This window comes from Gopherus flavomarginatus, chromosome 6 (genome assembly GCF_025201925.1).
Source record: "Gopherus flavomarginatus isolate rGopFla2 chromosome 6, rGopFla2.mat.asm, whole genome shotgun sequence".
Classification (NCBI taxonomy): domain Eukaryota; kingdom Metazoa; phylum Chordata; order Testudines; family Testudinidae; genus Gopherus; species Gopherus flavomarginatus.
In genome coordinates, this window is record NC_066622.1 from 137,705,436 (window position 1) to 137,733,333 (window position 27,898).

General features: G+C 43.8%; 1 protein-coding gene across 15 annotated transcripts in view; it reads left to right on the plus strand.

The window, feature by feature from the left end:
* Positions 1-27,898, plus strand: part of BTRC (beta-transducin repeat containing E3 ubiquitin protein ligase) — a 179,160-nt gene that overhangs the window by 112,695 nt on the left and 38,567 nt on the right. For all 15 annotated transcript variants that reach the window (XM_050958049.1, XM_050958053.1, XM_050958059.1 and 12 more), the window contains one exon: positions 21,342-21,573. In XM_050958049.1, the coding sequence (XP_050814006.1) occupies positions 21,342-21,573 (232 nt within the window). The remainder of the gene's footprint in view (positions 1-21,341; positions 21,574-27,898) is intronic.

Sequence of the window (27,898 nt, forward strand, 5' to 3'; positions counted from 1 at the left end):
CTGGTTGGAACACTGGCTGTACTTCCATGGTAACTTTTTTTGGTGCCATTTCCCCCCCAGGGTTTGAATGTTGCTTTGAGACTTGTAGATTTCTGCAGTGTTCCGTCAGGCTGAAGCAGGACAGTTCTCTGTGCTGTTTTGTTTTCTTTTCCTGGATAGTTCTGAAGTTTTTCTCTGCTTTACTTTCTCTTTTCTTACCTGAAAATAAATTAAAGTAATGAAGTTATGTGGAGTATTATAAACTAATGTCTTTCATCCCAGGATCACAGCATGCTTAACAACAAAACCAAAATGAGGTAGGTATGTCGTAATCCAAGAGAGGAATGGTGACTTGACCAAGGTCATACAAAAAATTCTGTAGCATAATAATAATAACCTGTAGGTCTACAGATACCCAGTCTTTTGCTTTAATGCCTTTTTTTCCTTCTGGGTACATGTCAGCTTTCATTAGTACTATGCAGAGCAGGTATCTGTAAGTATTATCTAACTGATACAAGTCGTTTTGCATAATATATACAGTGTGGATATGGCCAAACTGGCTATTAAGCTGCAAAATGTCTGCTAAGATTTGACAGTGGTGTTGAGATTTTCCGAGTAAGGGTATGGCTACACTTGAAATTTCAAAGCGCTGCCACGGCAGCGCTTTGAAGTGTGAGTGTGGTCGGAGCGCCAGCGCTGGGAGAGAGCTCTCCCAGCACTGCACATAAACCACATCCCTTACAGGTGTAGCTTGCAGCGCTGATTACACTGAGGCTTTACAGCGCTGTATCTTGCAGCGCTCAGGGGGGTGTTTTTTCACACCCCTGAGCGCAAAAGTTGCAGCGCTGTAAAGTGCCAGTGTAGCCAAGCCCTAAGATTGTGTTAGCAGTTGTGCTGGTTCTGGTTGATGCAATTAAGGTTGCAAAGCAGTGTTTATCCTAAGCCTTTTCTTCACAAATTTTTAATAACCTTTTTGAACAAGTCACTTGGTTAAATTTAATTTAATTTTTCCAGCATCTTTTGGAAGATGGAACAAAAACCAGTCTGATTTTTTTCAAGATGAGAAAGGGGAAAAAATACAAACCTAAAGTTAAGCTCTGTCAGGAAATTCAAGAGTTACTGCTGAACAGGCAAATCTTAACTCTGTCCCAGTACATAAACATTGCAATATTCTTTATACTTGAGCACTGTCTTAGATGATATATGTATTTAAGATTGCCCAAAATATTAATTTGAGACATAGCAAGGGATTACATAATTAAGCTATCAAAATGTGTATGTTCAACCTTAACTTTCAGATTTCCTGACTTTTGAGGCTTAACTTTTGTGTAACGGTGATATTGAATAACATAGCTTTTTGCACTTTAAATATGTTGTATGTTGTTAGAACACGTACTCGTTTTGACATTATTTGAATTTCCCCTTCAGTTGAAAGATAGCAACATTGTTTTAAAACATAAAAACAAAAGTAAATTGAGACCATGTTTGTAAAAAATGCTCCTCTGACTCTAACATAGAAGACTAGAAGATCACCACAAAAGCTGCTTTTCTCACCAGCCTTATAATATCATGCATAGATGTTGTAGTTGATAAGACTTTTCAAAGGGTTGACCATCACAAGTAGTGGGGCAATCTTGTATCTCTTGAGAGCTTCAACACCATAAGATGGGTATAGCAGCTTATTTTCTTAAGTTCTTGTTTGCTGTAGGTTTGAATGAGATCCTTAATATGTTAATGTTAAGAAGGGAAGAAGTCCTTAAGGATCCCATGATGCCTATCGCAAGAGTTAGAGTTATTAACCCGGATGATGTGGCCAGATTCAATTCTGGTGATTTCAGTCAGCCAGCCTAAATTACACAGGTTGTTTCAGCTGGAGAAATTCATCTTCTCCAAATGTCAGTGTAGCTCCCACTACAGGTGCACATGTGTGAAACCAGAGATGTTTTATGTAGTAGCATCATCGGGGCTGCACATGCACCCTGTGCCACTTCACGTTTCCATGTGAAGGCAAAAAGAATAGTCACACCTTCTGAATTTCTTCAGAACTCCTTTGATTACCTTCGTCTTCAACCATTGTGCTCATATTGATCCATCTTGACCAAGTCTTGATGGATAGACTCCTCCTATGTAGGCCTCATTAATATGGCAAACTCAGAACCTGCAGGCTTCAAGCCCTGTCCATGGATGGATTAACTCTCTTAAAGAGGGACGCAGTAGGTGCCTTTTTCTGTTTAGGGGAATCTTACAGAGCTAGCAGATATTTTGCCTGCCTGCCATTTTATACCAAGACGTGTGAGATGCCAGGCTCAAACTCCACATTCTGTAACAATACACAAAGGTCTCAACAGATCCTGAGGAGAGAAGTGTCAAGATCCTGCTAGTGGACAAGCCAGCATCATCTAGTGCTCTGTCCACCGAAAAGCCTGCACAGAGAAAGGAACTAGCACCAGCACCAAAGACGCCATCTGTAGGGGAGCAACAAAACAGACACTTACGATGTCAAAGTCCAGTGTTACCAGATTTGCCCATTACTTTGGGTACGCTCATTTATTCGGGTTACTCTTCTGGGGTAGGGGATTCTGTAATTCTATCAATGTACTGCTTATGTCACTTGTTTTTTCATATGGAGCTCTACTTCTCCCTTCTGCAAGTCCCCTCCCATTGGAGCTCTCCTGCAGGCCCTAGGTTCCCTAGGGCTGGGTTTCTCCAGCCCCAGAACCGAATATACACGCACACACCAAATCTGAGCAGACCGGGTCAATCAGCACTGTCATGCCGACCCCTTGTATGTCTCTGGACTCGGTGGGCTGGATGAAGCAGCACTTGTAAGTTGCCTCTCCTTGTATGCCCCTGGGCTCCATGGACTGAGTCAAGCAGCGCTTTCAAACTTGCCACCCTTATGCGTCCCAGATTCAGCGTGTCCCTATCGCCATTCTCACAACACAGTTGTACTGGCAGTAACCTACTTAATGAGCAAACCCCACAATATTTTTGGCGCTGCAGGGATCTTTAGCTTAGATAAAAGAAGCATTAGAGAATGGGGAAAGCTAGAAACACAAAAGAGTAAAGTTCACCGAGAGAGAGAAGCAACCAACTTAACCATACAAGTTATTTATTGAATACTAGTGATCACTACACAAGGAGAGTCTAAACCATCATGACTTACATTATTAAAGGTTAATACCTAAGGTAGAAAGGAAAACAGAGAGAGAGAAAGAGGGGGATCTCACCCATTCCATGAGGCTTGAACTGGTCTGGGTTCCCAGGTGATGGTGGTAGCTCAGGGTCCTGAGTGCTGGAGACAGGCAGAGCCCCCAGCACAATCCGTCAGGAGAAGATGCAGTCCCAGTGGAACCAATGCATAGTTTGGATCTAAGCATCAAAACACTGACTGGAGAATGAGTAGGGATTTTTGTAGAGAAACAGTGGTTCAAGGGAGAACACTAGATTTGTTTATGGGTAAACTGATGGCTCAAGGATTTTCTTTAGGCCAGACAATAGGAGCTGATCACTCTTGGCTAGGGGTGGTGTTTTCTTCCAGGGAGCTCACAATGCAACTAAGCTGCTTCAGTATTTTGGATACCAATCAAGGATTCATTACTAGAATTGGTCTGATAACTGCTGAGCTGGGTGTGGGCAGGCGGGCTCATTAGCATCTGGAGCAGAGATTCCCATGATGCAGTGCTTCCCCGCTTTTTCTGGTCCCAGAGTTCAGTATAGTTCTCTGTTCTCCATCCTGTATGCAAATTGAGATGTCTTCCTGTCCAATCTTTCATGCAGAGGAAGCTGGGGAGATCTCTGTTCTTCATTCTGTATTGCTAATGGAGATGTCTTAATCCTTGTCACCCTTGTCAGGAGGGGTCTAGGTGTGTCTCCCAATGCCCTTCACTGCTCTCTGCAAGTTTTTTCCTCTGATGGGTTTTGGTTTAAGCAGAGGCTGGGGTGGGGGGTGTCTTTCATGAGTCAGGCTGGACACTGCACCCTGGTTCCCCAGAACACAGCAGAGCTGACTGGTATCACTGGCACTGACAGGGACCGTTCTAAGCACAGAGGCAGAGACTCCAGGCAAACCTGAGTGTCCTCCCATAAAGACAGGCAATGCAGAGCCTCTGGAAAGAAAACCATCAGGCCCTGTGCAGAGTCAAGCAACTGGGAGAACATGCAGCCTAACACCAGCACTGAGCCTGGCTCTGGGACTGCCCCTTTCATCATCAGTGATGACTGTGGACAGCTCAGAGAGAATCGGATCATCCACCAGTGCCAAGAGTGCCTGTCACATCAGCATCACTCTTTCAAGACATTTCTTCCTCATCATCACTGGAGCATGGGTTCTTCCCTTCTTCAGGCTCCTCAACTTCCACTGGTTTCGAATTGCAAGGGAACTGAGGAAGAGTTGGGCTGCTTTGCCCTTTAAGCCCTCAGATGGGAGCAGGAGTCGTCCCAGGGCACATGTGCAGCCCAGATGGATACAGCTAGAGATGCATGGGATCCAAACAAACTAAATCATCTTGAAGCGCCATGGTTACTGGCAGTGTGATCTAGTGGGCAGAATACTGGACTGAGGCTTAGGCAGCTTACGTTCTACTCCCAGCCCTGCCACCTGCCTGCTGGGTGACCTTGGGTGAGTCTCTTCACTGCTCTGTGCCTTCATTTCACCCCTGGAAAATGGGAATAGTGATACTGCTCCCCTTTGTAAAGCACATTGAGATTTACTGATGAAAGCCACTATCTAAGAGCTGGTTAGTGTTACTCTTATTATTTATTAACCAGTCATTCTTCATCATGCTGTGGTCCGCAGATCGGCTGCAGTGGGTACTTCAGCCTGCTTGCAGGTTGGGGCAGAAGCAGACCTGTCAGTCACTAGCTCTCCCAGCCCTTGCTGCTGCAAAGCTTTCCTGAGGGAAATTCTGTACTCAATTTCCAATTACTGAGCCAAAGTGTCAGTCAAAAAAAAGTGTCTGATGCCCAGCTGTGCCCCAGGGCTGCATTTGCCTTTAGGCGGTTAAGTCTCCTCGGCTCCTCTTCCCCTTCGGAGGTGTTTGTAGCAGCTGGTGTGCCTAGAGGCATCAGGGAGGGAGTTAGACCAAGAAAAGCCAGAGGTAAAAGGATGGATCTGTGTCCCCTGCTCCCCCACATTGAGTGTCTCACTACGGAGCTTGGATGGCTCTGTGAACTGAACTCTGTTCCTCCCGTCCCCGTCCAAATGGGACCAGCTCAGCCGTACATAATCTCATACAGAATTCATTACTTGTTCAGCGAGATTCCCCAAATTGTCATAGTGGGCACTGGACCCTGGCATTGGCAGCATGCCCGCTGAGAGTACGGCAAGTTGCCTTTAGGCCAAGCTCTCTCTCGCCATTGCCACCTTTATAACAGACTTCCCGGGGGGAGGGGTCTGCCAAATGACCTAGGCCGGAGCCTCCATGGAAAATGCAAATCCATGTCTTGTCAGTGTGAATCCCATGCAATAGAAAGGGATAAAGTGGGGAGTTCCTTCCATGGATAACAGACTTATTCTGGTTGTGGTGGTCAATCTGTCTGTTGGGTTTTCATAAATAAACTAGGAAGAATGTGATCATCCCTACCCCACTGAGGAGATTAATTTTTCTCCTGTACTGGGTGGGGCAAAGTTTCCTAACTCTACGTTTACTTCCCATTGAGAGGGAGTGAAGCACCAAGATTTACGTGGTAGATGCTGGATTAGCAGAGTGGAGCCTGCATCCAGAAATATCCTCACTCATCATGTCAGTTCGATGAGTTGGTGCTTGACTTTGCATCAAACAAACAGCAACAAAGTGTCTTGTGCCTTCTCAATATGTCAGGACCTGGGATGTGAGGTGTTGACCGTACAAAGCCGGGTAATGTGTCTATTATATGCCATCCCACCTATTCAGCTACTCCACAGGACTGTACCAAAGATTGGAATAAGGGAATAGCAGTATTACTGTTTATGCATTTGTGGCTGAAGAGCCTGTGGTTTTCAGTCCTGATTAACCATTGGGCTTTCTTATGTCTTGGGTTTGTAGTGAATGTCTTCCAGTACAAAAAACAACCCTCTATCCAGGACGAAACAGTTCAGAAAGGCACATGGATTAAGTGATTGTCACTCTTATGGACCCTAAAAAGATGTCAACAGATAGAACTTGTTCTACTGACTGGTGCAAAATCCATATTTTAACTACTTGGTTAAACAAGTGAAACATGCCTTGAGTTCCTCCAGGTGGACTTTAATGTGGATTTAGAAGACTGCCAAAGCAAAAAGGTCAAGTCTCTGGCCATTGAAAGGTGGAGTATATATAATACCTCCTTTGGATGTCCATGTTTAAAGGATGATCCTGCTCCCCAGCCCCCTCCCCAAGGCTTACATGCAGTGAAAATCTGTGGACCTTAGCCCGGCGAAGAATAGGAACATTTCCTTTATTTGAGTAATGAAGTCCACTGATTTGGTCCGTGCCGAAGAAAAATAGATCATCCAGATGGAAATACAGTCAAAAATGTGGGTTTATTTCATTATGGGGAATGTCTCATGCTCTGCAGTTAAGATAAATAATATATTTACCTCAAAGTATATTTAAAGTATTCAGTAATTCTGGAAGTAGAATTGAATATCCAATGTATAGAAGTTGTCTCAGAAGAAGGATGTTTTAGGGAGCAGGGCATTCCCTTGCTGCCTGTGATGGACAGCTGTAGTCCTGCCTCAAAGCTGCAAGCAGGCACTGAAGTGTCCCTTGTGTGGATCTGTGAATCTTAGTCTTTTAAGAAGGGCAATTGTCAGGTAAGTACAGGTGTACTTCTTAAGCATTCCTAAAAACACTGGGTAGTGAAATCACATTCCACACTCTTAGCCTTGAAGTAGTTCCTACATGTTCAACCTATCAAGTACTTTGGGATCTTCAAGGGTTAAAAAAACTGTTGAGTGAATGTAAAGTTGCTGTTTCTCCCAGGTAGAGATGGAGAGTTTGACTCCTAAATACAATAGAATATGGGCTATTGGCAAGGTGTATCCACAGAGAAATGTACTCTTCTGGGAAAAAACATTCACTGGATTTGTGAGGCATAATAGCAAAACCGTCCTCACTGTACACTCAGGTTCAGTTCTGCTTTCAGCTGGGCACACTTCCCAGTGGCCTGAGAGCTGCCCATTGCTTCTGAAGGCACAAACTATTAACATATTAAGAAGTCAGTTGAAATATCAGTCAATGATTAAAATATTTCGGCGTGAATTCTTCTGACCTCAGGTTTTTCTGTTAATTCCCCTGGTTGCTTTTATACTTGGACTGAGCTCTCCTATATAATATTCATTTAGGAGCAAATAAAAATGAAAAATACCTCAATTAGCAGCAAGACCACAAAAAGTTAAATTGTTAATTGAGGGAGGCTTGTAATTTCTTAGCAGAGCTGTCTGATAAGCCCTCCTTGGAAGGCTTTGGTTGTAGGTAATAAAACTGTTGTTTAATTAATGCCAGTAGTTTTTTTTAAACCTCTGGATTTTACAAAATTGAGTGGTGGAATGTGTGAACCGAAAAGTGGAATCAGATTGCTCTTTTATCATGTTAATTTAGACCTGTCACTCCCATTCTAGATCATGATTTACTCTCCCAACAGTTAAGTGTGTTGCAAGAGAAGCACTTTACTACCATCTGAATTCTGTCTTAGGAGAAACCAAACATGATTAGGCTGCACAGTAAGTTAATGCATCATTGTTTGAGATCTGGGTTTCAAAATTGGCTTAGATCACAGATGGAGATGAGCGTGGAGTTTAATGTTTCATTGAAGACATTAGTCACAATACTGAACCCTCACATATAATTTAACGCAATTAACAGATTTGAAGACTTGACTAGGAGGGGGTGCTATAAGTCAAGACACGTTCATAGAGCTGCCTGGAGGTCCAGGTATGGGTCAGGAAGGGTGTTGCTGGACAGGCCTGATGTTCATTAGCAGAGCGGTCTGGAGTCGAATGTAGGAATAGTCGGGCTGTTGCAAGGAAGGGTTGAGATGCATGAGTGGAGCTTTGTTCGGCCCAAATTGGAGCAGCCCAGTATCTTTTTTCATGTTTTATATAATGCACCTTTCAAACACAAGCTCTTAAGTTCACTTATAATAAAATAAAAACATCATCGTACAGCTGATAAGCCAGTTTCAGTCAAACAACCTAAATAACTTTTAGCAGCTCTGTTGTTCCCAGGATATGAGAGAGACAAGGTAGCAGAGAGACTATCTTTCATTGGGCCAACTTCTCTTGGCTGAAGGTACAAGCTGTCGAGCTAAACAGAGCCGTTTTTCAGGTATGAGGAAAGGCTCTGTGTAGCTCAAAATCTTTGTACCTGCCAACAAAGAAAGTTGATCCAATAAAAGACGTTACCTCCCCTCCCTAGTCTCTCTCAACCTAAATAATAGTAGAGAGTCCCCCTTCCCTAAAGCTTGGGTAAGCATATGATCTTTGACCTTCATGGCGTGCTGCAACTAACTTGGGCTCTCTAGGGCCAAGAGAGGTGAAAATTCGGGAGTTGAATCCTTCACTGAGAATGATTTGTCCCTCTCAAACCAAGCACATCTTAGGAACTGTCAGCTCCCAGCTGACCTCAACTGCTGCGAGAAAAAAACACAGACAAGCGGGTTTCTGCACCACCTGCAGCTTTCAATTCATCTCTGCCTGTGTGGCCCCCAGCAAAGCACATTGCACTAACTCGTCCAGAGGCAACAAAAGGTCGGGGTAACTGTGGCAAAAGCCACATCCAGAAAGAAAGGCTATAACTTCCTTGCCAAGAGTGGATGGGAAATGCACTGTTGCTATCTGGATATATAGAAGCAGTCAAGGATCCAACAAGATCCCACATGAACATGAGTAATGAGAGAGGAATTCATGCCCTCCCAAGAGAGAGACTATGCCACATCCTGCAGTTGTGTGTCTCAGCATTATAGGTGCAGTGGCAGGAATGTATGAGGGGAGCCTGGATCTAGAATATCAGAACTATCAGTCCGGACTGAGGGGCATTTACAGGGTAGCGTGAGGAAGTTTAATGATTTCTGTGCAGCATCCCAGAGTACAGAGGTTCTCAACCTGTTTTTTGGAGGCACCTCTTCCTCCCTCCCTTCTCCCACCCCCCAACATGCTATAAAAACTCCATGGCCCACCTGTTCTGCAAAAGCTTGTTTTCAGCATATACAAGTCAGGGCCGGCGTTAGGGGATAGCGAGCAGGGCAGTTGCCTGGGCCTCCACACCACAGGGTCCCCCCTGTAAGCTATATTGCTCAGGCTTCAGCTTCAGCCCCATGCAGTGGGACTTCGGCTTTCTGCCCTGGGCTCTAGCGAGTCTAATGCTGGCCCTGCTTGGAGGCGAGGCCCCCCTGAAACCTGCTCGCGGCCCCCTAGGGATTCCTGGGCCCCTGATTGAGAACTGCTGCCATAGTGTACTTGGCTTTAGTTATTATTTTCAATCAGTCTTTCTCACTCCATCAGATTCTCAGAAAAAAGAAAAGAAAAATGTTATTTTGGTTATCTTCATGCATCCTGTTATATTTATTACCTTTGCTATATCTCTGAATGGCAGTAATATTAATCACGAACTTCCAAAATTCAGAAAGTCCCCTGGTGGTTAAATATTGAACCTACTGTGATAAGTAAGGTGACTTTTACTGAAGTGAACCCTCTCTAGGGCACTTCTTTGGTCTCGAGAATTTGTTAGCTGGCTTCATATTTGTATTGATTTTAAGGCAGTTGTCAGGATACAATGTGTCTTTAAGAAAAAGTCAGGAAACTTCAGCAACAAAAGTGTTGTGGTTTTTTTACTTTGGGGTTTTGATCCTAACTTTAAAGACTGCTTAAATGGTTGGCATGATTCAGCAGATTGACTGCAAAGTATAGTTGTAATTTAAGTAAAATATTCAGATAGTCTAGGACATGCCATTAGTTAGAGTTTGGAAGCCTTCATAGATGGTTCTTAAGAACAAAAATATGAATGTACCTAATTGGTTTGTAGTGCTTAAGGGGAGGATGCCCACTTTGGGTGCGGGGGGTGAATTGTTGTTTGGCGATGCATGCCCTTCTGGTGAGAGCACCTTTCACCTGAGTACTACTTATCTGCTCATGAGATAAATCATTTGATGTCATGGCTATTTAGCAGACAGCTGAAGCAAGGAGAGGTGAAGTGATTGTCCCAGGCCAGGCAGCGAGTCAGTGGCAGAAGTGGGAGTATAACTCAGGAGACCTGACTCCCAGATCCCTGCCCCGGGCTGCTACACCGTATCATGAGCATGGAGATTATCAGTGATCAATAAATAGTAGCCTCTGACTAGAAAGATCTGCTTTTGTTCCTGCCGTTAGCTATTTCCATGTACAGAATTAAATGCAATATGCTTGTACCTTCCTAGTCCCACTTATGCCAGGCTACTTAAAGCTTAGTGTTGAAACGAAAGCACCTAATTTGGAAACCATTCCTGAACTGTAGGTGACCTGCCATCAACCCATGGAGGACAATTGGTAGCCCGTGAGAAGAGAATAGGCGATAACTAGTATGCCTTCCCAGTAGGGAAAATTAAAGTTTTTAATTGTCTGATATTTTTTTAAGTAACTATTTGCATGACGCACATGGCTGATGTGATCAAAACAGATCGTTGAACAGCCCCGAATCACAGGATTTGAAAATGCGCTCCTCTGATAGCAATGACCTCTGATAGCAAGCTGAGTATTTTTAACCTCTTTTACTTTTAGGAGGAATTCTCCTCTGTCATTTGTTTTGCCTGAACTTCAGAGAAACTAGTGGAGCAGCCTATTAATTATTCATGTGCCAGCAACACTTAAAGCCAATTAAAATTAAAAACAGCAACATTACAGCTCACTGTGGGCATCACCAAATTGTCGCAGCTGTGGCTGTGGCTATTCTAATGTGAGTGTGCTAGAGGGAGCTCTAACCTTGTTCAGAGGACCAGTGGAGGAACTGTGCCTTATTTTTATCTAGCTGGCTCGCTGGCAGCAAAAGCTGGATTCTCTTAATGTTTAATTTTGTTTTGTATCAGAAAGTTCTATGTATCTTTCCCAAGACTGATCCCATATTGCCAGGGCCCTACCAAATTCACAGCCATGAAAAATGCATCCCAAACTATGCAATCTGGTCTCCTCATGAAATCTGGTCTTTTGTGTGCTTTTACATTATACTGTACCGATTTCATGGGGGAGACCAGTGTTTCTCAGATTAGGGGTCCTGACCCAAAAGGGGTTGCAAGGTTATTTTAGGAGAGTCACGGTATTGCCACCCTAACTTCGGCACTGCTGCCTTAACAGCTGGGTGGCCAGAGAGCAGCAGCTGCTGTCTGAGGGCCCAGCTCTGCAGGCCGCAGCGCAGAAGTAAGGGTGGCATTACCATTTCATACCACCTTACTTCTGGGCTGCTGCTGGTGGTGACGCTCCCAGCCAGCAGCCACCGCTCTTCAGCTGCCCAGCTCTGAAGGTAGCGGTAGCGCAGAAGTAAGAGTAGCAGTACCGCAAACACACCCTCAGCTTCTTTTGGGTCAGGATCCCTACAGTTACAACACTATGACGTTTCAGATTTAAGTAGCTGAAATCATGAGTGACGATTTTTAAAATCCTATGACCATGAAAATGACCAAAATGGACTGTGAATTTGGTAGGGCCCTACATATTGCTCTTCCTGGGAAAGGAGAGGCAAACAGTGTGTTCTCCAATACAATGATGCCAGGTAGAATGCATTAACTGCCCCAAGACACAGAAGAAACAAGGGAGAGACGATAGAATAAAGGAGGTATTCAAATGAATAGTGTAGAGAAGGTAAATTGAATGGTTCTGTTTACTCATTCTTACAATACAAGAACAAGAGCACATCCAATGAAATGAAAAGACAACAAATTTCATAATGATAAAACGAAATGCTACCTGACTCAATACATAATGCACCTTTGGAATACGCTCCTTAAGATGTTTAGCCAAATACCATGATAGATTTTGAAAGAAAGGATTAACAATTCTTGTGAATAACAACACGTGGAGTTGCACGAGACAGGATAAAAATGCATGAGAGATACCAGCCCTCTTGTTTTAGGACATAAGGCACCACTTTACTGCCTGGGATGGATGACTTCTCACATGGATTTGATGAGCTTCATGACTTAATTTAATCCTATTACTCTTGGTACAAGGGAGTATAACTAGAAGGAATGGGGTGAAATCTAGAAAAGAAAAGTGTAGGCTGAGTTAGAGACGACAAACTGCGCAACAGGCTCCAGTCTGGAAGTCTGACAGATCTCCTGATCTAGGCTGAACATAATCCTAGACAATAGAATATGATGAATAATCCTGCACTGACTACCAGAGGAGGTTGGGAGGTGGGAGCTGAGAGGTCCCTCCTTGTCCAATTTGCTTCTGTTACAGGCAGTTGCATTCAAGCTATCTCAGTTTGACTGACTCTCTTGAGGTGGGTTTAACTCCTCTGCTTCGGAGTGTCTTGATTTATTTGTAGTGAAAAGATAGGAGTCCAGGAATATAGGGAAACGTGTGACTCTCTGGACCAGAGTTAGGAGAGATCTGTAAGATTGTCTGGTTGGGAGCAGAGGTTGCTTATTGTTTTAGCTATGTGAGGGGGACTCCAAGGACCCACTGGCTTTATCGCTTAAATTGTAAACTCTGGGGCGAGGGCCATCTTTTTGTTCTGTTGTACAGCACCCAGCACAATGGGATCCTGGTCTGGGACCATGACTCTTAGACCTACAGCAATGCAAATAATAAACAAGGATGGTGATGGAGGGAGCCCTCTTCAGTCATGATGTCTGGTTATGTTTTAAGGAAGGAATACTCTAGAAAGAGATGCTTGCTGATGACTGGAATCGATTCATTCCCAGCCTTTCTCACCATCTACGCTTCTTCCTTGCTTACCATAGAGCTACAGTCTACATGCTCTTCTTGTCTAGTCTTTAATTCTTTTGTGATCTGACATATCCTGGACCAACGTATTCCTCTCTAAAGATATAGGGGACGTGGGAGAATTTTCTTTGCCCACACATTTGGAGGCCAGAGCCCACACCATCCTCTATCAAGGAAAGGGTGTGTCTAGTCCTACATAGTCCTGAGACATGAGTGGTAAAGTCAGCAGAATGACTGAACAAGCAAGATACCATGTATGCTGGTGGATAGCAGTTAGTTGGCCTCATCTGGTGAATGATGAAAGGCAGAGAGATGAACCCATACAGATTTTGACCATAGCCCGTTGACCAACCTTGACCTGAAACCATACAACAATAATTCCCAGCCTTTTTATGTTGGAGCCACCCATACAGTGGTTTGGTAGATGGTCAACCAAGCTCCATGCTCCCTGTGCAGTTGCCCCAGCATAGTTCCCACCATCCCTCCTTTTCATCCCCATTTCTCAGGTGTTTGTTTGCATCTTCCCTCCCTGTTTGTCCAACTCAAACAAGTGCTACATGCTGCTCACAGCAGGGTGGAGACATCACTTGGTGCCAACAATGACTAAACAGAGTGGGAGTAACATGAGCAGAGAAGAGAAACTTAAGCTGGCTAATGTGCAGGTGAATGTGAGCTGTTCCTGCAGCTAACTGAATTACTGGCCATTTCAGGAGTAGGTAAGGGAATGAATTTCACTGAGGAACTTGTAGGAGCGTGTTTGCAGTGGGAGGAAGTATGGATGAGGAGTCGTGCAGTTTTCCCCTAACCCCATAGCTGTTTTTGTTTGTTCTATAAAAGGGGGAAACCTGGGATTATCTGATGTTTAAAAGGCCCTGGAGTATCCTGGCCTCTAATCCTAGATGGGCCACTAACTCTCTGTGACCATGGGCAAGTCACTTAAATTCTTTGTGCTTCATCATTGCAAAAAGTGTTCCAAAGCAGGAAAATCAGTGAAAAGTAATTCCACGTCTGAGCTGTGCTCTCCTGAGTAAACTATGGGGGGAGATAACTAAGTATCTCAGAGACTGTATTAAAGCTTTCCCTTGACAAGACCAAGATGTTCCAGGTATCATGAGGCTTTTATCTGGTTCACCCAGGCATGGACATTAGCCCTGTTAGGTCACCCCCTCTTTTAATGTGTTGTCCAGTCTCATTTTAAATTATTCACGTTGGCCTGCTCTCCAGTACACTGTTTCCTGGTGGCTTCTGTCTGGGTTAAGGGAGTACGCGAGGGAAGAAGGAAACTCTTCAGTAACACTCGTAAAGGGAACTGCCACTCAGTCAGTAGTGTATGTGTTTACAAGTGGCTGTTCTAGAAAACTGCTGTCTGGAGCATAGCCTACCCCTTGCCATACCATTAATGAGCCCTTTGCTGCTGCTGGTAAAGGCTGACTTCAGTAGATTGTTCTCCAAGTAATAATGTACATATTGCTGCTTTCCCTTAACAGTAGTAATATGTAGTAGTCCCAGCTGTCCGAAGCTGGGTCAGGTAACGTATGCGAAAGGGGAAGTGTTTCTGTTTAACTAATTAGAAAGTTGCTCTTTACCTGTCTGAGAGTGCCTCTAAAGTATGTGTGGGATTTGGTTATTTCTAGCATGGATTCTCAGTGTTTATAGGGAAGAAAAGAGGGTTGTTAATGCTACTGGTCTATTTTGCTCCCAGTAACTTGTGTTTTTTAATCTGGGGAAGTGTGGCATATGCCAGCATTGTCCAGGTGCCATCATCACAAGATGTTTCCTCACCTGTCCCAGTTATTTTCAGAGGAATCCTATGAGAATGACCAAACTTACAGTTAAGGTAGGAGGAAAACTCCCCATTCACTTCCATTTCTCCCAGCACAGAAATTTTATTTTGGTGGTTTTATCAACATTTAAAATCCAGATGTGAGACCTATATCAAAGGGAAGGTATACAATAAGAGCTACCAGATTCCAGACAATTAAACTTTATTAGTCTGTCTGAAACACTAAGTATTAGCTTAAAAGAACAGTTTTTCATCTGCCCTCCCTGTTACTGTTTACTTTTTAGCAGTGTGGGAGAGGAGCGTCTTCTCCAGCCAGCATTGTTATTGCTGTTCTTTGTATAGCAGGTGTGCAAGTGTGCATGGCCAGTCTTGCCCTCCCCAGTCTCTGGAGAGATTCAGCACATTACATCTGTGGTGCCTGCAGCTTTCTCTGGTCCCAGAAGAACGCAACCACATCTCTAAATGTCACTCCTCTGATTTGGAGGTGAAGTCCTTAGCCAGGCACCCTTCAGCCCAAGAACGTATCGTATGTAGTTAAATGGTACCTCTGAGAACTGTTGCCCCTACAGGATCTCGTGAAGCACGGCAGCCTGGACTTCATTCCACTGACCTTTCATCTAAATGTGTCTTTTTTTTTCTACTGAATTTGCTGCTGTGAAATTAGAAGCCGGATGTGAGCAAGCAGCTAACAACCAAGTGCAGGCAAAATTGTTACTTCTTAGGGTATCCGGGGGGCTGTTCATTTCAGTTTGTGTTTTTTTTTTAATTTCCTCCTGGAAATAAAATCCTGGCTCCTTTTTGTGGGGCTTTCTTTTGACTCAGACATGATGGTGGCGATCTGCTCCTGGGTTGTGTTGGGTTTTAAAAATGTTTCAGTGAGCTTTGCAGTGTGGAAACAGTAATTCAGTACATGGCAAGTGAGCCCATGTATGTGCTAAATTAACGGTTAACTTTCATGGAATCTGTTGTGCGAGATGAAGGCGGACGAAATGGGTAGCTTCTAAATTGAGCTTTTAAAATAAAAGTAAATGGACTGACTTGTTTAATGACCTGGTGTTGTAGCTTTGAGTTCTGTCAAGTCAAATATAGGAAAAACAAGTTCCAGCAGAAGAGGGCATCATGAGAAGTGGGCTGCCCTTCTGCTGTCATTGGCCCTTGGTTCTTTGTGCTAATCCCTCTTATATGGGGATGGTTTTACTGGAAGGAGTCCTGCCTCTTCCAACCCCATCCTTCAGAAAATCCCATTTTTTGTTTGAAGAAGTGGATTGTTAATTTCTGGCTGAGCCCTACAGGTCCCCATGTTACACCTATGCTCCCAGGCTGCTCTTGGGCATCCTCCTTCCACCTCCTCTAAGCAATGCAGTTTGAGAGGTTACTGGGAAGTGACTTCAAAACATATCCATCCTCTGGCTGAGCCCACTAGCCCAAGGAGGAAGAGACAAGCCATGGGGCTTGGGCCTGGGTGTCCTGCTGGCTTTGCTGTGCGCTGCTGTTAGGCCCCCCAAGCAAACCTCCTTCCCAGCCTGATTTTAAAGTGATAGTTCTTATTGGTTTAGGGGTCAAATGGGGGGCATCTGGGCACATTCAGTGCTGCAGCTCAGCACTTCTGTTGCTCCAGTATGTCAGCATGCATTGAGTGGTATGTGGTTATGGGCAAATGATTTTGTGGCCACAAGGTGGCTTGAAAACCCAGCAGTGCTGGAATTGTTGAGCTGACAGTGTCTTCTCCAGATCTAGAACTCTGAAGAGAGAGACATCTTGCTGCTCTAGCTGCACCATTGAATTCCTCTGCCTTTGCCACCCAGCTTCTAAAGTGCTCCAGAATATTTGGGCATCACATGTACTGCTGTTTAATTGTTACTTGTCTAGATTCATTAGATTTTTTTTTTAATTGCTCAACTTGAACTATATTTCAGAATATGCACATGACTGTGACTTTCCTTTCAACGTTGTTTGCTGCCCTCTCTCTGTTCCCCCCATCTGCCCTTCAACACCTCCCACCCACCCACCCATGGTACCTTTTTCTGTTATGCCACTGCTTTGACTTTCCCCCGGTGTCTTTTATCTTGTGAGCAAAGTTTGAACAGTACGCAGAAAGTTAACTGCCTGGAGTCTTTTAAATATAAGTAACACGCACCCAGTAATAAGCTGTCGGTTGTTTTTTCGCTGCCTGCAAAGAAACATAAACACAGCGCTCGTTTCTGGCAGGTTTTTACTGTCAGAGTTTCTCCTATTATATTTATCTTACAATTTGCCAGGGGGTGAAGTTATTAAGTTTTAGCAGCAGCCATCGATCAAGTTCACAAGTTAACACGATAAAGGCTCTGAGCCGCTCCGATCCAGGAAAATGATGATCCTCACTCGGTAATTAACTAAATGAGAAAGTTAAATCTTACTTGAGAGCTGGGAGAGATGAAAGAGAGGTGTTTGTCAGTTTCTCAGTGGAAATTAGAAGCAGTTTTCTGCAATTCCCTAAGCTGCTGCTCTGTCATATTTTACATAAGCACTGGGAAAACGTCTTGTAATTAGTGCTGTCAAGGAGGATTTTTTTTGCTGAAGGATGTTGGAATAATTCATTAGATTATCAAGAAAGGCTTGTGTCCTGAAATGATTAGCACAGTGAAATTTAAACCATTAACGATAACAAGTTTAGAGCTTGCTGCAGTGCAGAGGCATCCGGGGTATGTCTGTGCCTATTTCAATCATTTCTTATAATTAAACATTATGTCTTTTTTTTTTCCTCTCCCCATCAGTAGGTCCCATCCAAAAACGCTGTTAAGGTGGCTCTGTCTAGATCAGCGAGTTTACCAGCACTGGTGGTGCACATAGTTAGTTAGGAAAAGATGCAACTGCAAATAGGCAACACACAGTATTTTGAGTTTGAGAACCAAAGAATGCATGGCCCCTGATGCTCTTTTGTGCCCACGTAAGTGACTAAGACATGTTAACGCTGGAATATCATGAAATGCCTTTCCCTCCCCTTTGGCTGTAAAGAAACTCACGTGAGAAACTTGGAGCATTGTTTTATTTTCTCTGAACCTTTTTAGAGCTTCACAGACAGGAAGGTGCATTTCTTGTAGAGCTAGTTGTTGGGTGTTTGGAGCATCCACACTTTGCTAGAGACGGGACCGTTCCACAAGCATCTTACGGTTGGGTCAGTCTGTACACACAAAGAGCTCTGTCATGGTTTTCTACCATGAGTAAGAGACATCTGTGTTACAACCCTTCTGAAAAAAAATGCTGGTGTTGCTGGAAAAACACGGATGCCTATAATAGTAGCTGAGAGTTGTGCTGGCATTTGGCTTTTCTCGTACTGTGGAAGGACCCATAAGCCCCATCTATGCAACAAAAACAACCTCTGTTATGTTTGTGGTCCAACCAGGTCATACCGTGGTTATTTTTGTTTTGTTCACACACATTTAGACCTATCCAACCTTTGTTTATCCATACTGAAATGTTGCCCCTTCTTGTAGATGTAAGCTATTATTTAGACTTAGGTCCTTTATTATGTTAGTTCTCTCCTACCTCCTCATGCATACAAATAGGCTCTGTTAATTGTAGCCACTCAGAAAAATGGCCTTGTAATTGTTGCTTGCAATGTTGTTGTAGCTATGTTTGTCCCAGGATATGAGAGAGACGAGGTGGGTGAGGTTATATCTTTTATTGGACTGACTTCTGTTGGTGAGAGAGAGGGACGAGCTTTCGAGCTCCACAAAGCTCTTCTTTGGGCTTGAATGTCTGACCGCTTCTTCAGGCCTGAAGAAGAGCTTGTAGTTACGGACAGGTTACTAAAATGATCTATTCAGTACCAGGAGATGTGACTAGAATTGATAGAATGCCTTCACCATCTTGAGTATTGTGTTCAGTGCTGGTCACTCCATCTCAAAAATGAAATAGACCTCTGCAAGTATAAAGGTGCCACTCACAGAAGCTACAGGTCCCAGGCTGCTCAGATCCAAATTAAGCGCTGAATGGTAGCACCTGTAGTCTCCAAGGTCATGCCTCCACATTAGAACCTGGGAGGGAAGAAGAAAAAAGTGGAGGGCTGTGATCTGCTCCTCTTGGACTAAGTTTGAGCGCTCTCCCATGTCATACACAGATGCATCTTCTTTGGGTAACGTGCAGTGATTGTTTATGGTTCCAGTTGTCTGTGGTTACTTTTGATAGTGATGCAGGTAATACAGCTGCACCCCAACAAAGAGTAGAAAGCTCTGGGCTGAAAACCTTTTGGGTGGTACATTTGTATGAATATTTAACTTCATTTTATTCTCCGTATATCTGACAGCACTGCCTCTTCTGGAGGGGCTTCTTGATTGTAACAGAGAAGAGGGCATTTAATGCTCTAGCAAATAGTGACTCTTCTCACTGAAAAGAGGAAACAAAAGGCAAAAGGTACAGGTTTAAAACCCATGCTCTATTGAGATAGCCTGCTGTAAGATTGGCTGTGCAGCAAATGAAATGAGAAATGAAATGAGGTCAGGCTTATAAAATACACCATTTGTCAACTATCTCCAGCATTTCATGGGTTTTTCTGTTTTGCAAACAGCTAAACTGCAGTAAAAACAGCCAGAGTCCCTCAAGGCTGATGTTCAATACAGCCCATCCTTAATCTTTGTATGCCATGCCATTGCCAGGAAAAATCCAACCTTTCGCGCCATGGAGTTCATTCCCACAGTTGCCTCAGAGATGTCAGCATTCTCTGTATAAACAGATATTCCAGAAGAGTGTGTGTTTCTCCTCCCTCCAAATATCCCATTTATGGGACACTATTATCTATAAGATGAGTGAATATAAAACCATAGTACATGGATTTTATACTCTGCCATTAGTTTGCAATTCTACCACCAGCTATTGGCCATCTTGGATGATCCTTACTGAATGCTCCCAGAAACATTCCCCAGTGTTTGAGGACTCTTAGCTCCATTTTGAGGGGAATGAGAGAGGAAATAAAACAAGTGTTGCAGACCAGCTTGCTTGTGATGCAAAGCTGAGCAATGATGCAGTCTGATATCCTTCTATTGTGCTGTGGTCTCAGAAAATGAGTGTTAATTCAAACCATAATACAGAGCCAGAATATACTTTTTGTTAAAATGGCTGCTACTTACCATGGTAGTTTTGTAAGAAAATCTATCCAGCGACCTCTGTTAGAGACCCTTGCAAGTAATTTAGGCACAATATTTAGGTTCTGGTGTCTTAGGTATAAATATACAGAAAACAGATTGTGAAAAATTAAGTAGATTTTAAAGCATTCTGTCACTTTTGGTAATCCAAGGTGAGGATATCACAGGTAAGGATTTTAGGTGAACAGGGAGGTGTGATCTGGGGTACAAGCCTGGGACCTAGGAGTTCCGGAGTTCTTGTCCTAGCTTTGGCAGGCACTTTCTATAGCAAATCACTTAACATCTTTCCATTGATCCTTCCTCCCAGTAAACAGGTACTACGTATCTTCCTCTTAGGTAAGAACTACATGTGGAGCATGTACAGTCTGGTTATTTTCTTTTAGATTGACTAAAATATAATTAATTGTGTTACTTGCTGTACCACAACGTGCATTAAGTGAAACTGAAATACTACATCACAAAATATAACTTGTATTTATTATGATAGGTGCCATTTGGTTTTAACTGATAATTCATAATGTAGCAAATGTAGACCAGAGTGTTTTTGGAAATGGAAATGGAAATGGTCTAATAATGTGAACTGTCATTACAGTGTCATCGGTTATTAAAGCTTTGCTATGACACCAGCTTTCAGTGAGAATTATCAGGTTTGCAGATTACTAAAAAGAGACTTATCACGGTTCATTGGTACATGGATATATCTTGACAATGTCCCTTTAAAACTTGTCTTGGTTAAATGTATGACCATTGTACTTAGCTTTAGATTCTATTTTTTTTTTCGTTGGGGCAGAATCCTAAAAATAAATAGACATTCTCTTAGTTTAGTATTTAATAAAAGCTATTTAGTAACCAGCATGGGAAAACATAGATTTCCCAGATGACAGCTAATTTGGCTTGGGATGTGCTCATGGTACAATATGTGTGCTTTTCTTCCAGCTAAATCATTAAAAACAAAACTTCCGTGCATCTTGCTTTTAAGCAAAGAGTGAAGAGTCTGTTTTCGCCTGTCCCTGAGAGCCCTTGTCAAAATCAAACTATGTTGAGACCTTCTGGCGAAATATTAACAGTGACTATAAAGTTTAGTATTTGATTCTTTGCATGAAGTACAGATGAGCACCAGATGTTGGGGTGTTGCTTCAACAAATTTTACTATATACTATGTGTATTATTTAAATGATCATCGTGCAGTTTCTTATCCATCTCATGTATTTTCTATTAATTTTAGCAGCAGTCCATTGTAGCCCTAAAGCAAATACTTTAGAAGAGAAACAAATACAAATGCAGTCTTCTGTGGTGCACTGAAGTAGCTGATAATGGCAAATTAGGAATCTGTCAGCATTTTACTGTGTGTAAAATGTAACTAAAATGTGTTTGTATTAAGCTGCCATTCTTGTTCTCCCATCTAACCATAGTCCTTTGTGTGCAGCTCCAGCATGAACTGTACTGTCCTCCAAGGTTACAAGTTTCTGTGGCCACTTGCAGACTGACAGCAGCAAATGGGATATGCAGACTCAGCCAACTTTTGTATAATGGAATGTTAGCGTCCCAAGCTTTATTTCATGTTTTCTTCTTTCCTTTCAAGACAAAACTTGCCAATGGCACTTCCAGCATGATTGTGCCCAAACAGAGGAAGCTGTCTGCAAGCTATGAGAAAGAGAAGGAGCTGTGCGTCAAGTATTTTGAACAGTGGTCCGAGTCCGACCAAGTGGAGTTTGTGGAACATCTCATCTCCCAGATGTGTCATTACCAGCACGGACATATAAACTCATACCTCAAACCTATGTTACAGAGGGACTTCATCACTGCACTGCCAGGTATTTCCACCCGGTTGGGGGAAGGATCTGCCATGTTATCTTTGAAAGAGCTATGGCATTTGGCTTCCTGTTTAACAGTGGGCCTTCCCTGGGGGAGAGTGTTCTTCAGGGAGAAGTTTTGCAGAGTAGATAGCAGCAGATAGTGAATGAAAGGCTCTGTAGAAGGGCACGGTAGTAGTAACACTTCACTCAATATCTCTACCCTTTTGATTGAAATAAATGGAAGATTTTACCAAATGTCTAGGGCACGTGACACAGAAAACAGAGCACCTGGTTGTCATTAAGACAGTAACAGTGTCTGAACTGCAGAATTTTAAAAATTGTAACTACCTTTTATCATCTCTGGTTTTCTGTTGGGATTTTTTATTCAGAATTTTGACCACTTTTTATTAATAAAATATTTTCCTGTAGCCACTGATTTGAACATTAATTACCTACAGTGAACAACATATCAGGATAGAGAGTGGATATGATAACATATTCGTATTTTGTACTTCTGTAGTGCTTTTCCTCTGAGGACATTGGCCTCAGCTACATGTTTGGATACTGTGGTGAATGGGAGTCACAGAAGTACCTAAGCAGATGAAAGTACTGAATAAACAATTCTGTCAGCACCCCTGTGAGGGAGGTACAATTATTTTCCCTGTTTTACAGACGGGGAAACTGAGACATGGGGTGGTAAGTGACTTGTCCAAGGTTATGCAGCAAGACAGTATCAAAACCAGTTTTAGAATTCTGGCTTTGTCGCATTCTCAGACCATTAGATCACACCTCCATAGAAGTTAGTGTATTATAATTCATTTGGCTTGGTTCCTGAGTCTCTGATGGAATTAAATAAAATGTGTTGCCGTCCTTGTTGATGACTCTGAACACTTAGCTGAAGAGAAAATTGTTTGGAAGAATTTCTGTTGCAAATTGTTTATCCTGTGCAGACCTTTGAAGAGCTGCTCATTCCTACATGCTCCTTCTTTCCAAACATTTGCCTTCTAATGGGGTTGTTCCACATGATACTTAAATTCTAGAGCTGAAGACGGAGAAAACATGTTTGTTTTTTAATTGTGGATCTTATAAAGAATAAAGCCATCATGGGAGTGTTGCTAGGAAATTAAATACAAAGATTCATGGGATTTTATACATTATAACTGCTTCATAATCAAATGGCTCTGGTAGACCTTGAAAAAAATCTTTGTTGTGCTAAGTGTGTTGTTGAGGTGTTAGTTTTTAGAAATCTAATGGCAATAATCCCATGTATCAGAGCAGCATTATAATGTGTGGAACTCTTCTGTTACACAGACATAGGGAGCGATTTGAAGAGGTATTTGCCTTTCCATTATTAAGATTGAAGCACCCTCAGTTTCTGTTATAAACCCAATTTTTTTCAGTCTTTCTCTGCCCAACTTCATCAAAGCCAAACAAATTCACCTCATATTTCACCCGTTAATCTCACCCATGGGATCTTTTTCTGGAAAGTTTTGGGAAGTAGCAGAAGTCATTTCAGAAGGGATTTAAAAATTTTTCTTTGAGTGGGTGCAGACGTGTTTTCCATTCAGGTGTGAGTGTGCCTGGCACACCCAATCTGGAGAACTTTGCCTAGTAGTACCCTTAGGGGCAGCACCCACGCCCTGTGTCTCTTAGCCCCTCCCCAGGCTATTTAAGGGTAGTGCTCCTCCAACCCCTGCTCCGTTCCTTCTCGCCACTTCTGAGTAGAGTCAGAGCACTTGGTTTGGTATTTCCTTCACACTTGTCCATCTCAGTCTCTCTCAGATTTTGTTGTCTATATAGTAAGTTAGTTTAACGTTACTTATGTTTTTAGTTTATAGGAGTCAGAATAAATATCCCCTCACCAAGATGTAACTATTGTCCATTGTTTGAAGTGGCTGTTCCCAGCAGTGACCCCCACATATGGTACTTGTTGCTCCTGGGAGAAGGGCACGTTAAAGAAAGATGCTTCATCTGCAAATCATTCAAGAACAGAGGTGGTGAGGGACTTGCGCCTCAAGCAGCACCTTCTGGAGCTGGCCATGAGGCCCGGTTTGGCACTGGAAACCCGCATGGATCGTTCAGCCTCTCAGACAACTTTGGAACCAGAGCGAGCCAGTGTTCCTTGACCAGACTCTCCTGTCTCCCCCAGGGGGAAGAGAGATCACTCTCCTTCCTCAGGTCCTCTGGGCTGCAGAACCACTCCAGAGATTGGAGAGATTCAGCCTTCTTTTGCAGGTGGAGCGCAGACAATCACTGTGATTCTTGTGATATGTGGGATGGAGCTGGGACATCCACTCGCTTTCCAGTCCCGAGGCGGCATCAGTGAGCACTTTACCATTCACGGGAAGCTCATTGAGTCCATTACCAACAACATCGGCACCAGCTATTTCCATGCCATTGGTATCCCAGACAGCATCAGGCTTGCTTTGCCCCACTATCCTTGCTCCCCAGTTATTCAGGAGCATTCTGCTGTCAGAAGTACTTCTCTGTAGTCCTCTGTGCCACCTGAATTGATTGCAGATTTGTCTAGGTCAACAGCACTGTCTTCGGCACTGCCTAAGACACAGAGTAGGCAGTCGAGGTCAGCCTCCTTATGGGTACTGAGGGGCGCGTTAGCACAGCTGCTATCTTCAGCACCAATGACAGTGCAGATCACATCTACGGGATCGTACCACCCGTGGCTGCAGTACCATCTTGGTTTACTACCAAGTGGGAGTGCAGTGCCCTTGCCTATCCTCAAGACATCAGCTTCTCCCCCTGCTTTGGTCACGATGCAGCCAGCATATTGGGCTTCGGACAATGCTGGATGTTTGCTTGCTGCACCTGGGGTGAATCCCCCCATTGTCTTCAGATGACTTGGGGAGGTTCATCAAGAGCAAGTTTGGAGGCACCCTCTCCCTCATCATCAAGACCTCATTCTCAAAGATTGTCGAGACCTCCTGTGGATCACTATCAGTACCAACATCAGCACTGTTCCTGCAGTAGGGACCGAGGGTCTTGGCCCAGTGCCTACTGCTCACCTATGCCATATCCCCATATTCAGTGGCCGCCTTGGAATCTATGGGCCATTTCTGAATCTGTGAAGTCCTGATCATCAGCCCGCTCCAGAGCGAGGTCTCCTGGCCACTCTTAGTATTCCCTCTTCAGTCACCTTCATTGTTGACTCGGACAGAGGTGGCTTCCTCAGCGCATGCCCAAGGACAGAGAGTTCTGAGAGGCTGGATCTCTGAATTTATTCAACCTCATCCTTATAAGTTGGCATTGCAAATCGGCAGGCACTGTTGTTGAAATATAATTTGGGGAATTGGGGGGGTCTGTAGCCAAACTCACAGACATGTTGCCTGAACCCTCCAGGGGAGAGTTCAGAGCGTTTATTGCTTACAGTTGTCCGGCCGCCAAGACATCTTTGCAGACAGCACCGGACATAACAGATTTCACTTCCAGAGTTATGGCTTCAGTGATCACACTGAGAAGGGCCTCACGCTTGCAGTACTCTGGCGTAGCTTTGGAGGTCCAGCTGGAGTTGCCAGTGCTCCAGGATTGTCCTGGAGTCTCCAGAAATTAAAGGTTAACCATTAATTAAAGATTATGTCATGTGATGAAACTTCCAGGAATACGTCCAGCCAAAACTAGCAACTGTAGGTCCAGCAGAGAATAGAAGATCTACCTTGCAGTGGTTGATTTTTTTTTCTTTGACAAAGTGAAGCAACTCTGCATTCATTGGCGGTTTTACCCCAAACACAGAAAGGTGCCAATTTCTGGGTCAGCAATGGCAGTAGCAATACCGTCCCCAGTGGTGCTTCCAGCAGACATCTTACCCATGGAGGCAGCAAGACTCCTTCAGGAAGGGGCATAAGTTGCACAGAAGAAGGCCTCCTGGGTCTAACTTTAACCAGCCAGCCTGTCCTCCCCCAGCAAGCAGCCATTTTGACTGGTTCATCGACACCAGTTGTGAACTTCCCACCATTCAAGGAGGCTTCCTCCCTTGCACAGTGCTTGGGAAGTGATAACCTCAGACAAGTGGTCCAATTTCCACTCCCCTCTCCCCTGGTTCCTTTTTAGGCATCCCCCCCCACGAGTAACTGCTCCTGCAGCAGGTCCAGACTAAGGGAGGTTTGGGGGTATAAAGGAAGACCATCTGCATCATTGGTGGGCTGGGGCGGGAGGAGGAAGATTTCACTCACAGTATTTTCTGATTCCCAAGTCCAAGGGATGTGTGAGACCTGTTCTCAATCTCCAGAGTCTCAATAGGCACATAAGCACATGAGATTCTGCATGGTTACCCTAGCTACCTCCTCCCAGCTTTGAATCACAATCACCGGCTTGCTGCCCTTGTTCTTCAAAACACCTATTTCCATGTGGCAATTTTTCCCAAGCCATGTCTTTCCTTACCTGGATGATTGGTTAGTGAGGGGCAAGTCCTCAGATCAACTCCTAAACTGTGTCCGGTTCAGACTGCATCTCCTCAATTGGCTCGGTCTGGTCGAAAACAAAGCAAAATCAACTTCAGTACCATCGCAAAAAATCAAACCCATTAGGGTTCTACTAGATTCTGTGAATTTGAGGGCATTTCTGCTGAGCTGTGATTTCAGACAGTTCATTGTCTGGGACTAGCCCTCCAGTCTCTCACTTCTATTAGCAACTTCAGACACAAATAATCCTAAATCATATGGCCACATGTATTTATGTGAAAAGAACAGGAGTACTTGTGGCACCTTAGAAACTAACACATTTATTTGAGCGTAAACTTTCGTGGGCTACAGCCCACTTCATCGAATGCATAGACTGGAACATACAGCAAGAAGATATTTATACATACAGAGAACATGAGAAGGTGGAAGTAGCCGTGCCAACTGTAAGAGGCCAATCAATTGAGATGAGCTATCAGGGGGAGTGGGGGGACGGGACTTTTGAAGTGATAATCGCGATGACCCATAGAAGGTGTGAGGATACTTAACATGGGGAAATAGATTCAATTAGTGTAATGGCCCAACCATTCCCAGTCTCTGTTCAAACCAAAGTTAATTGTATCTAATTTGCATATTAATTCCAGTTCAGCAGTCTCTCTTTGGAGTCTGTTTTTGAAGTTTTTTTTGTTGTAAAATTGCCACCTTCAAGTCTGTCACTGAGTGGTTAGAGAGATTGAAGTGTTCTCCCATTGCTTTTTTAATATTATGATTCCTGATGTCACATTCCTGTCCATTTATTCTTTTGCGTAGAAACTGTCCATTTTGGCCAATGTATATGGCAGAGGGGCATTGCTGGCACATGATGGCATATATCACGTTGGTAGATGTGCAGGTGAACGAGCCCCTGATGGTGAGGCTGATGTGATTAGTCCTATGATGATGTCAGTCGAATAGATATGTGGACAGAGTTGGCATTGGGCTTTGTTGCAAGGATAGGTTCCTGGGTTAGTGTTTATTTTGGATGGTGTGCGGTTGCTGGTGAGTATTTGCTTCAGGTTGGAGGGATGTCTGTAAGCGAGGGCAGGTCTGTCTCTCAAGATCTGTGAGAGTGAGGGCTCATCTTTCAGGATCGGTTGTACATCTTTGATGATGTGCTGAAGAGGTTTTAGTTGGGGGCTGAAGGTGACGGCTATGTATTTATGTAGTTCAGCATGTGAGGTTTCATCTTTGTCTCTTCAGACCTGGCTCAAGTTGGTATATCGCCCAAATGGTCAGGTGTTGGACTTCCTAGTGTGAGTGCTGCCCCGCATCCTGCAGTGGATAGATTGAATCAGTTTTTGTAAAGGTGTCCCCTTCACCCGTCCTCTGCTGTTCATACCATTAATGACTGATGCCTCCACAAATAGGTTGGGGAGCGCGTCTGAGGACCTTGAAAATTCAGGGACTGCGTACAGATCAGGAAGTCTCTCTTCATATGAAGGTCATAGAGCTTTGAGCCATTTACAGTGTGTACTGGACGTTTCTGTTGCACATCAAAGGCATAGTGGTTTGTATACTCACCACCACCACCACAGTGTATTATGTGAACAAAAAGGGTGGAGCCCACTCCAACCAGTTTTGTCATGAAGCAGTAAAAAGTTGTGGCAATTTCGCATCAGGGAGAACATCATTCACATGGCCATTCACCTACTGGGGATGTGGAATTGCTTAACCAGTCACCTCAGCAGGGCCTTCTTTCAGCATCACTGAAGAATAGTTTTGAGGTCCATTTTGAAAAATAGGGCATTCCAGCTATAGACCTGCTTGCAACGAAAGACGACAAGAAGTGTTGTCGATTTTGTTCCTGAACGAGTCTCAGTCCAGGCTCCTTCCACCTGAGCGGAGATGGTGTTCATGTATGCCTTCCACCGATCCCACTCATCCCACAGGTCATT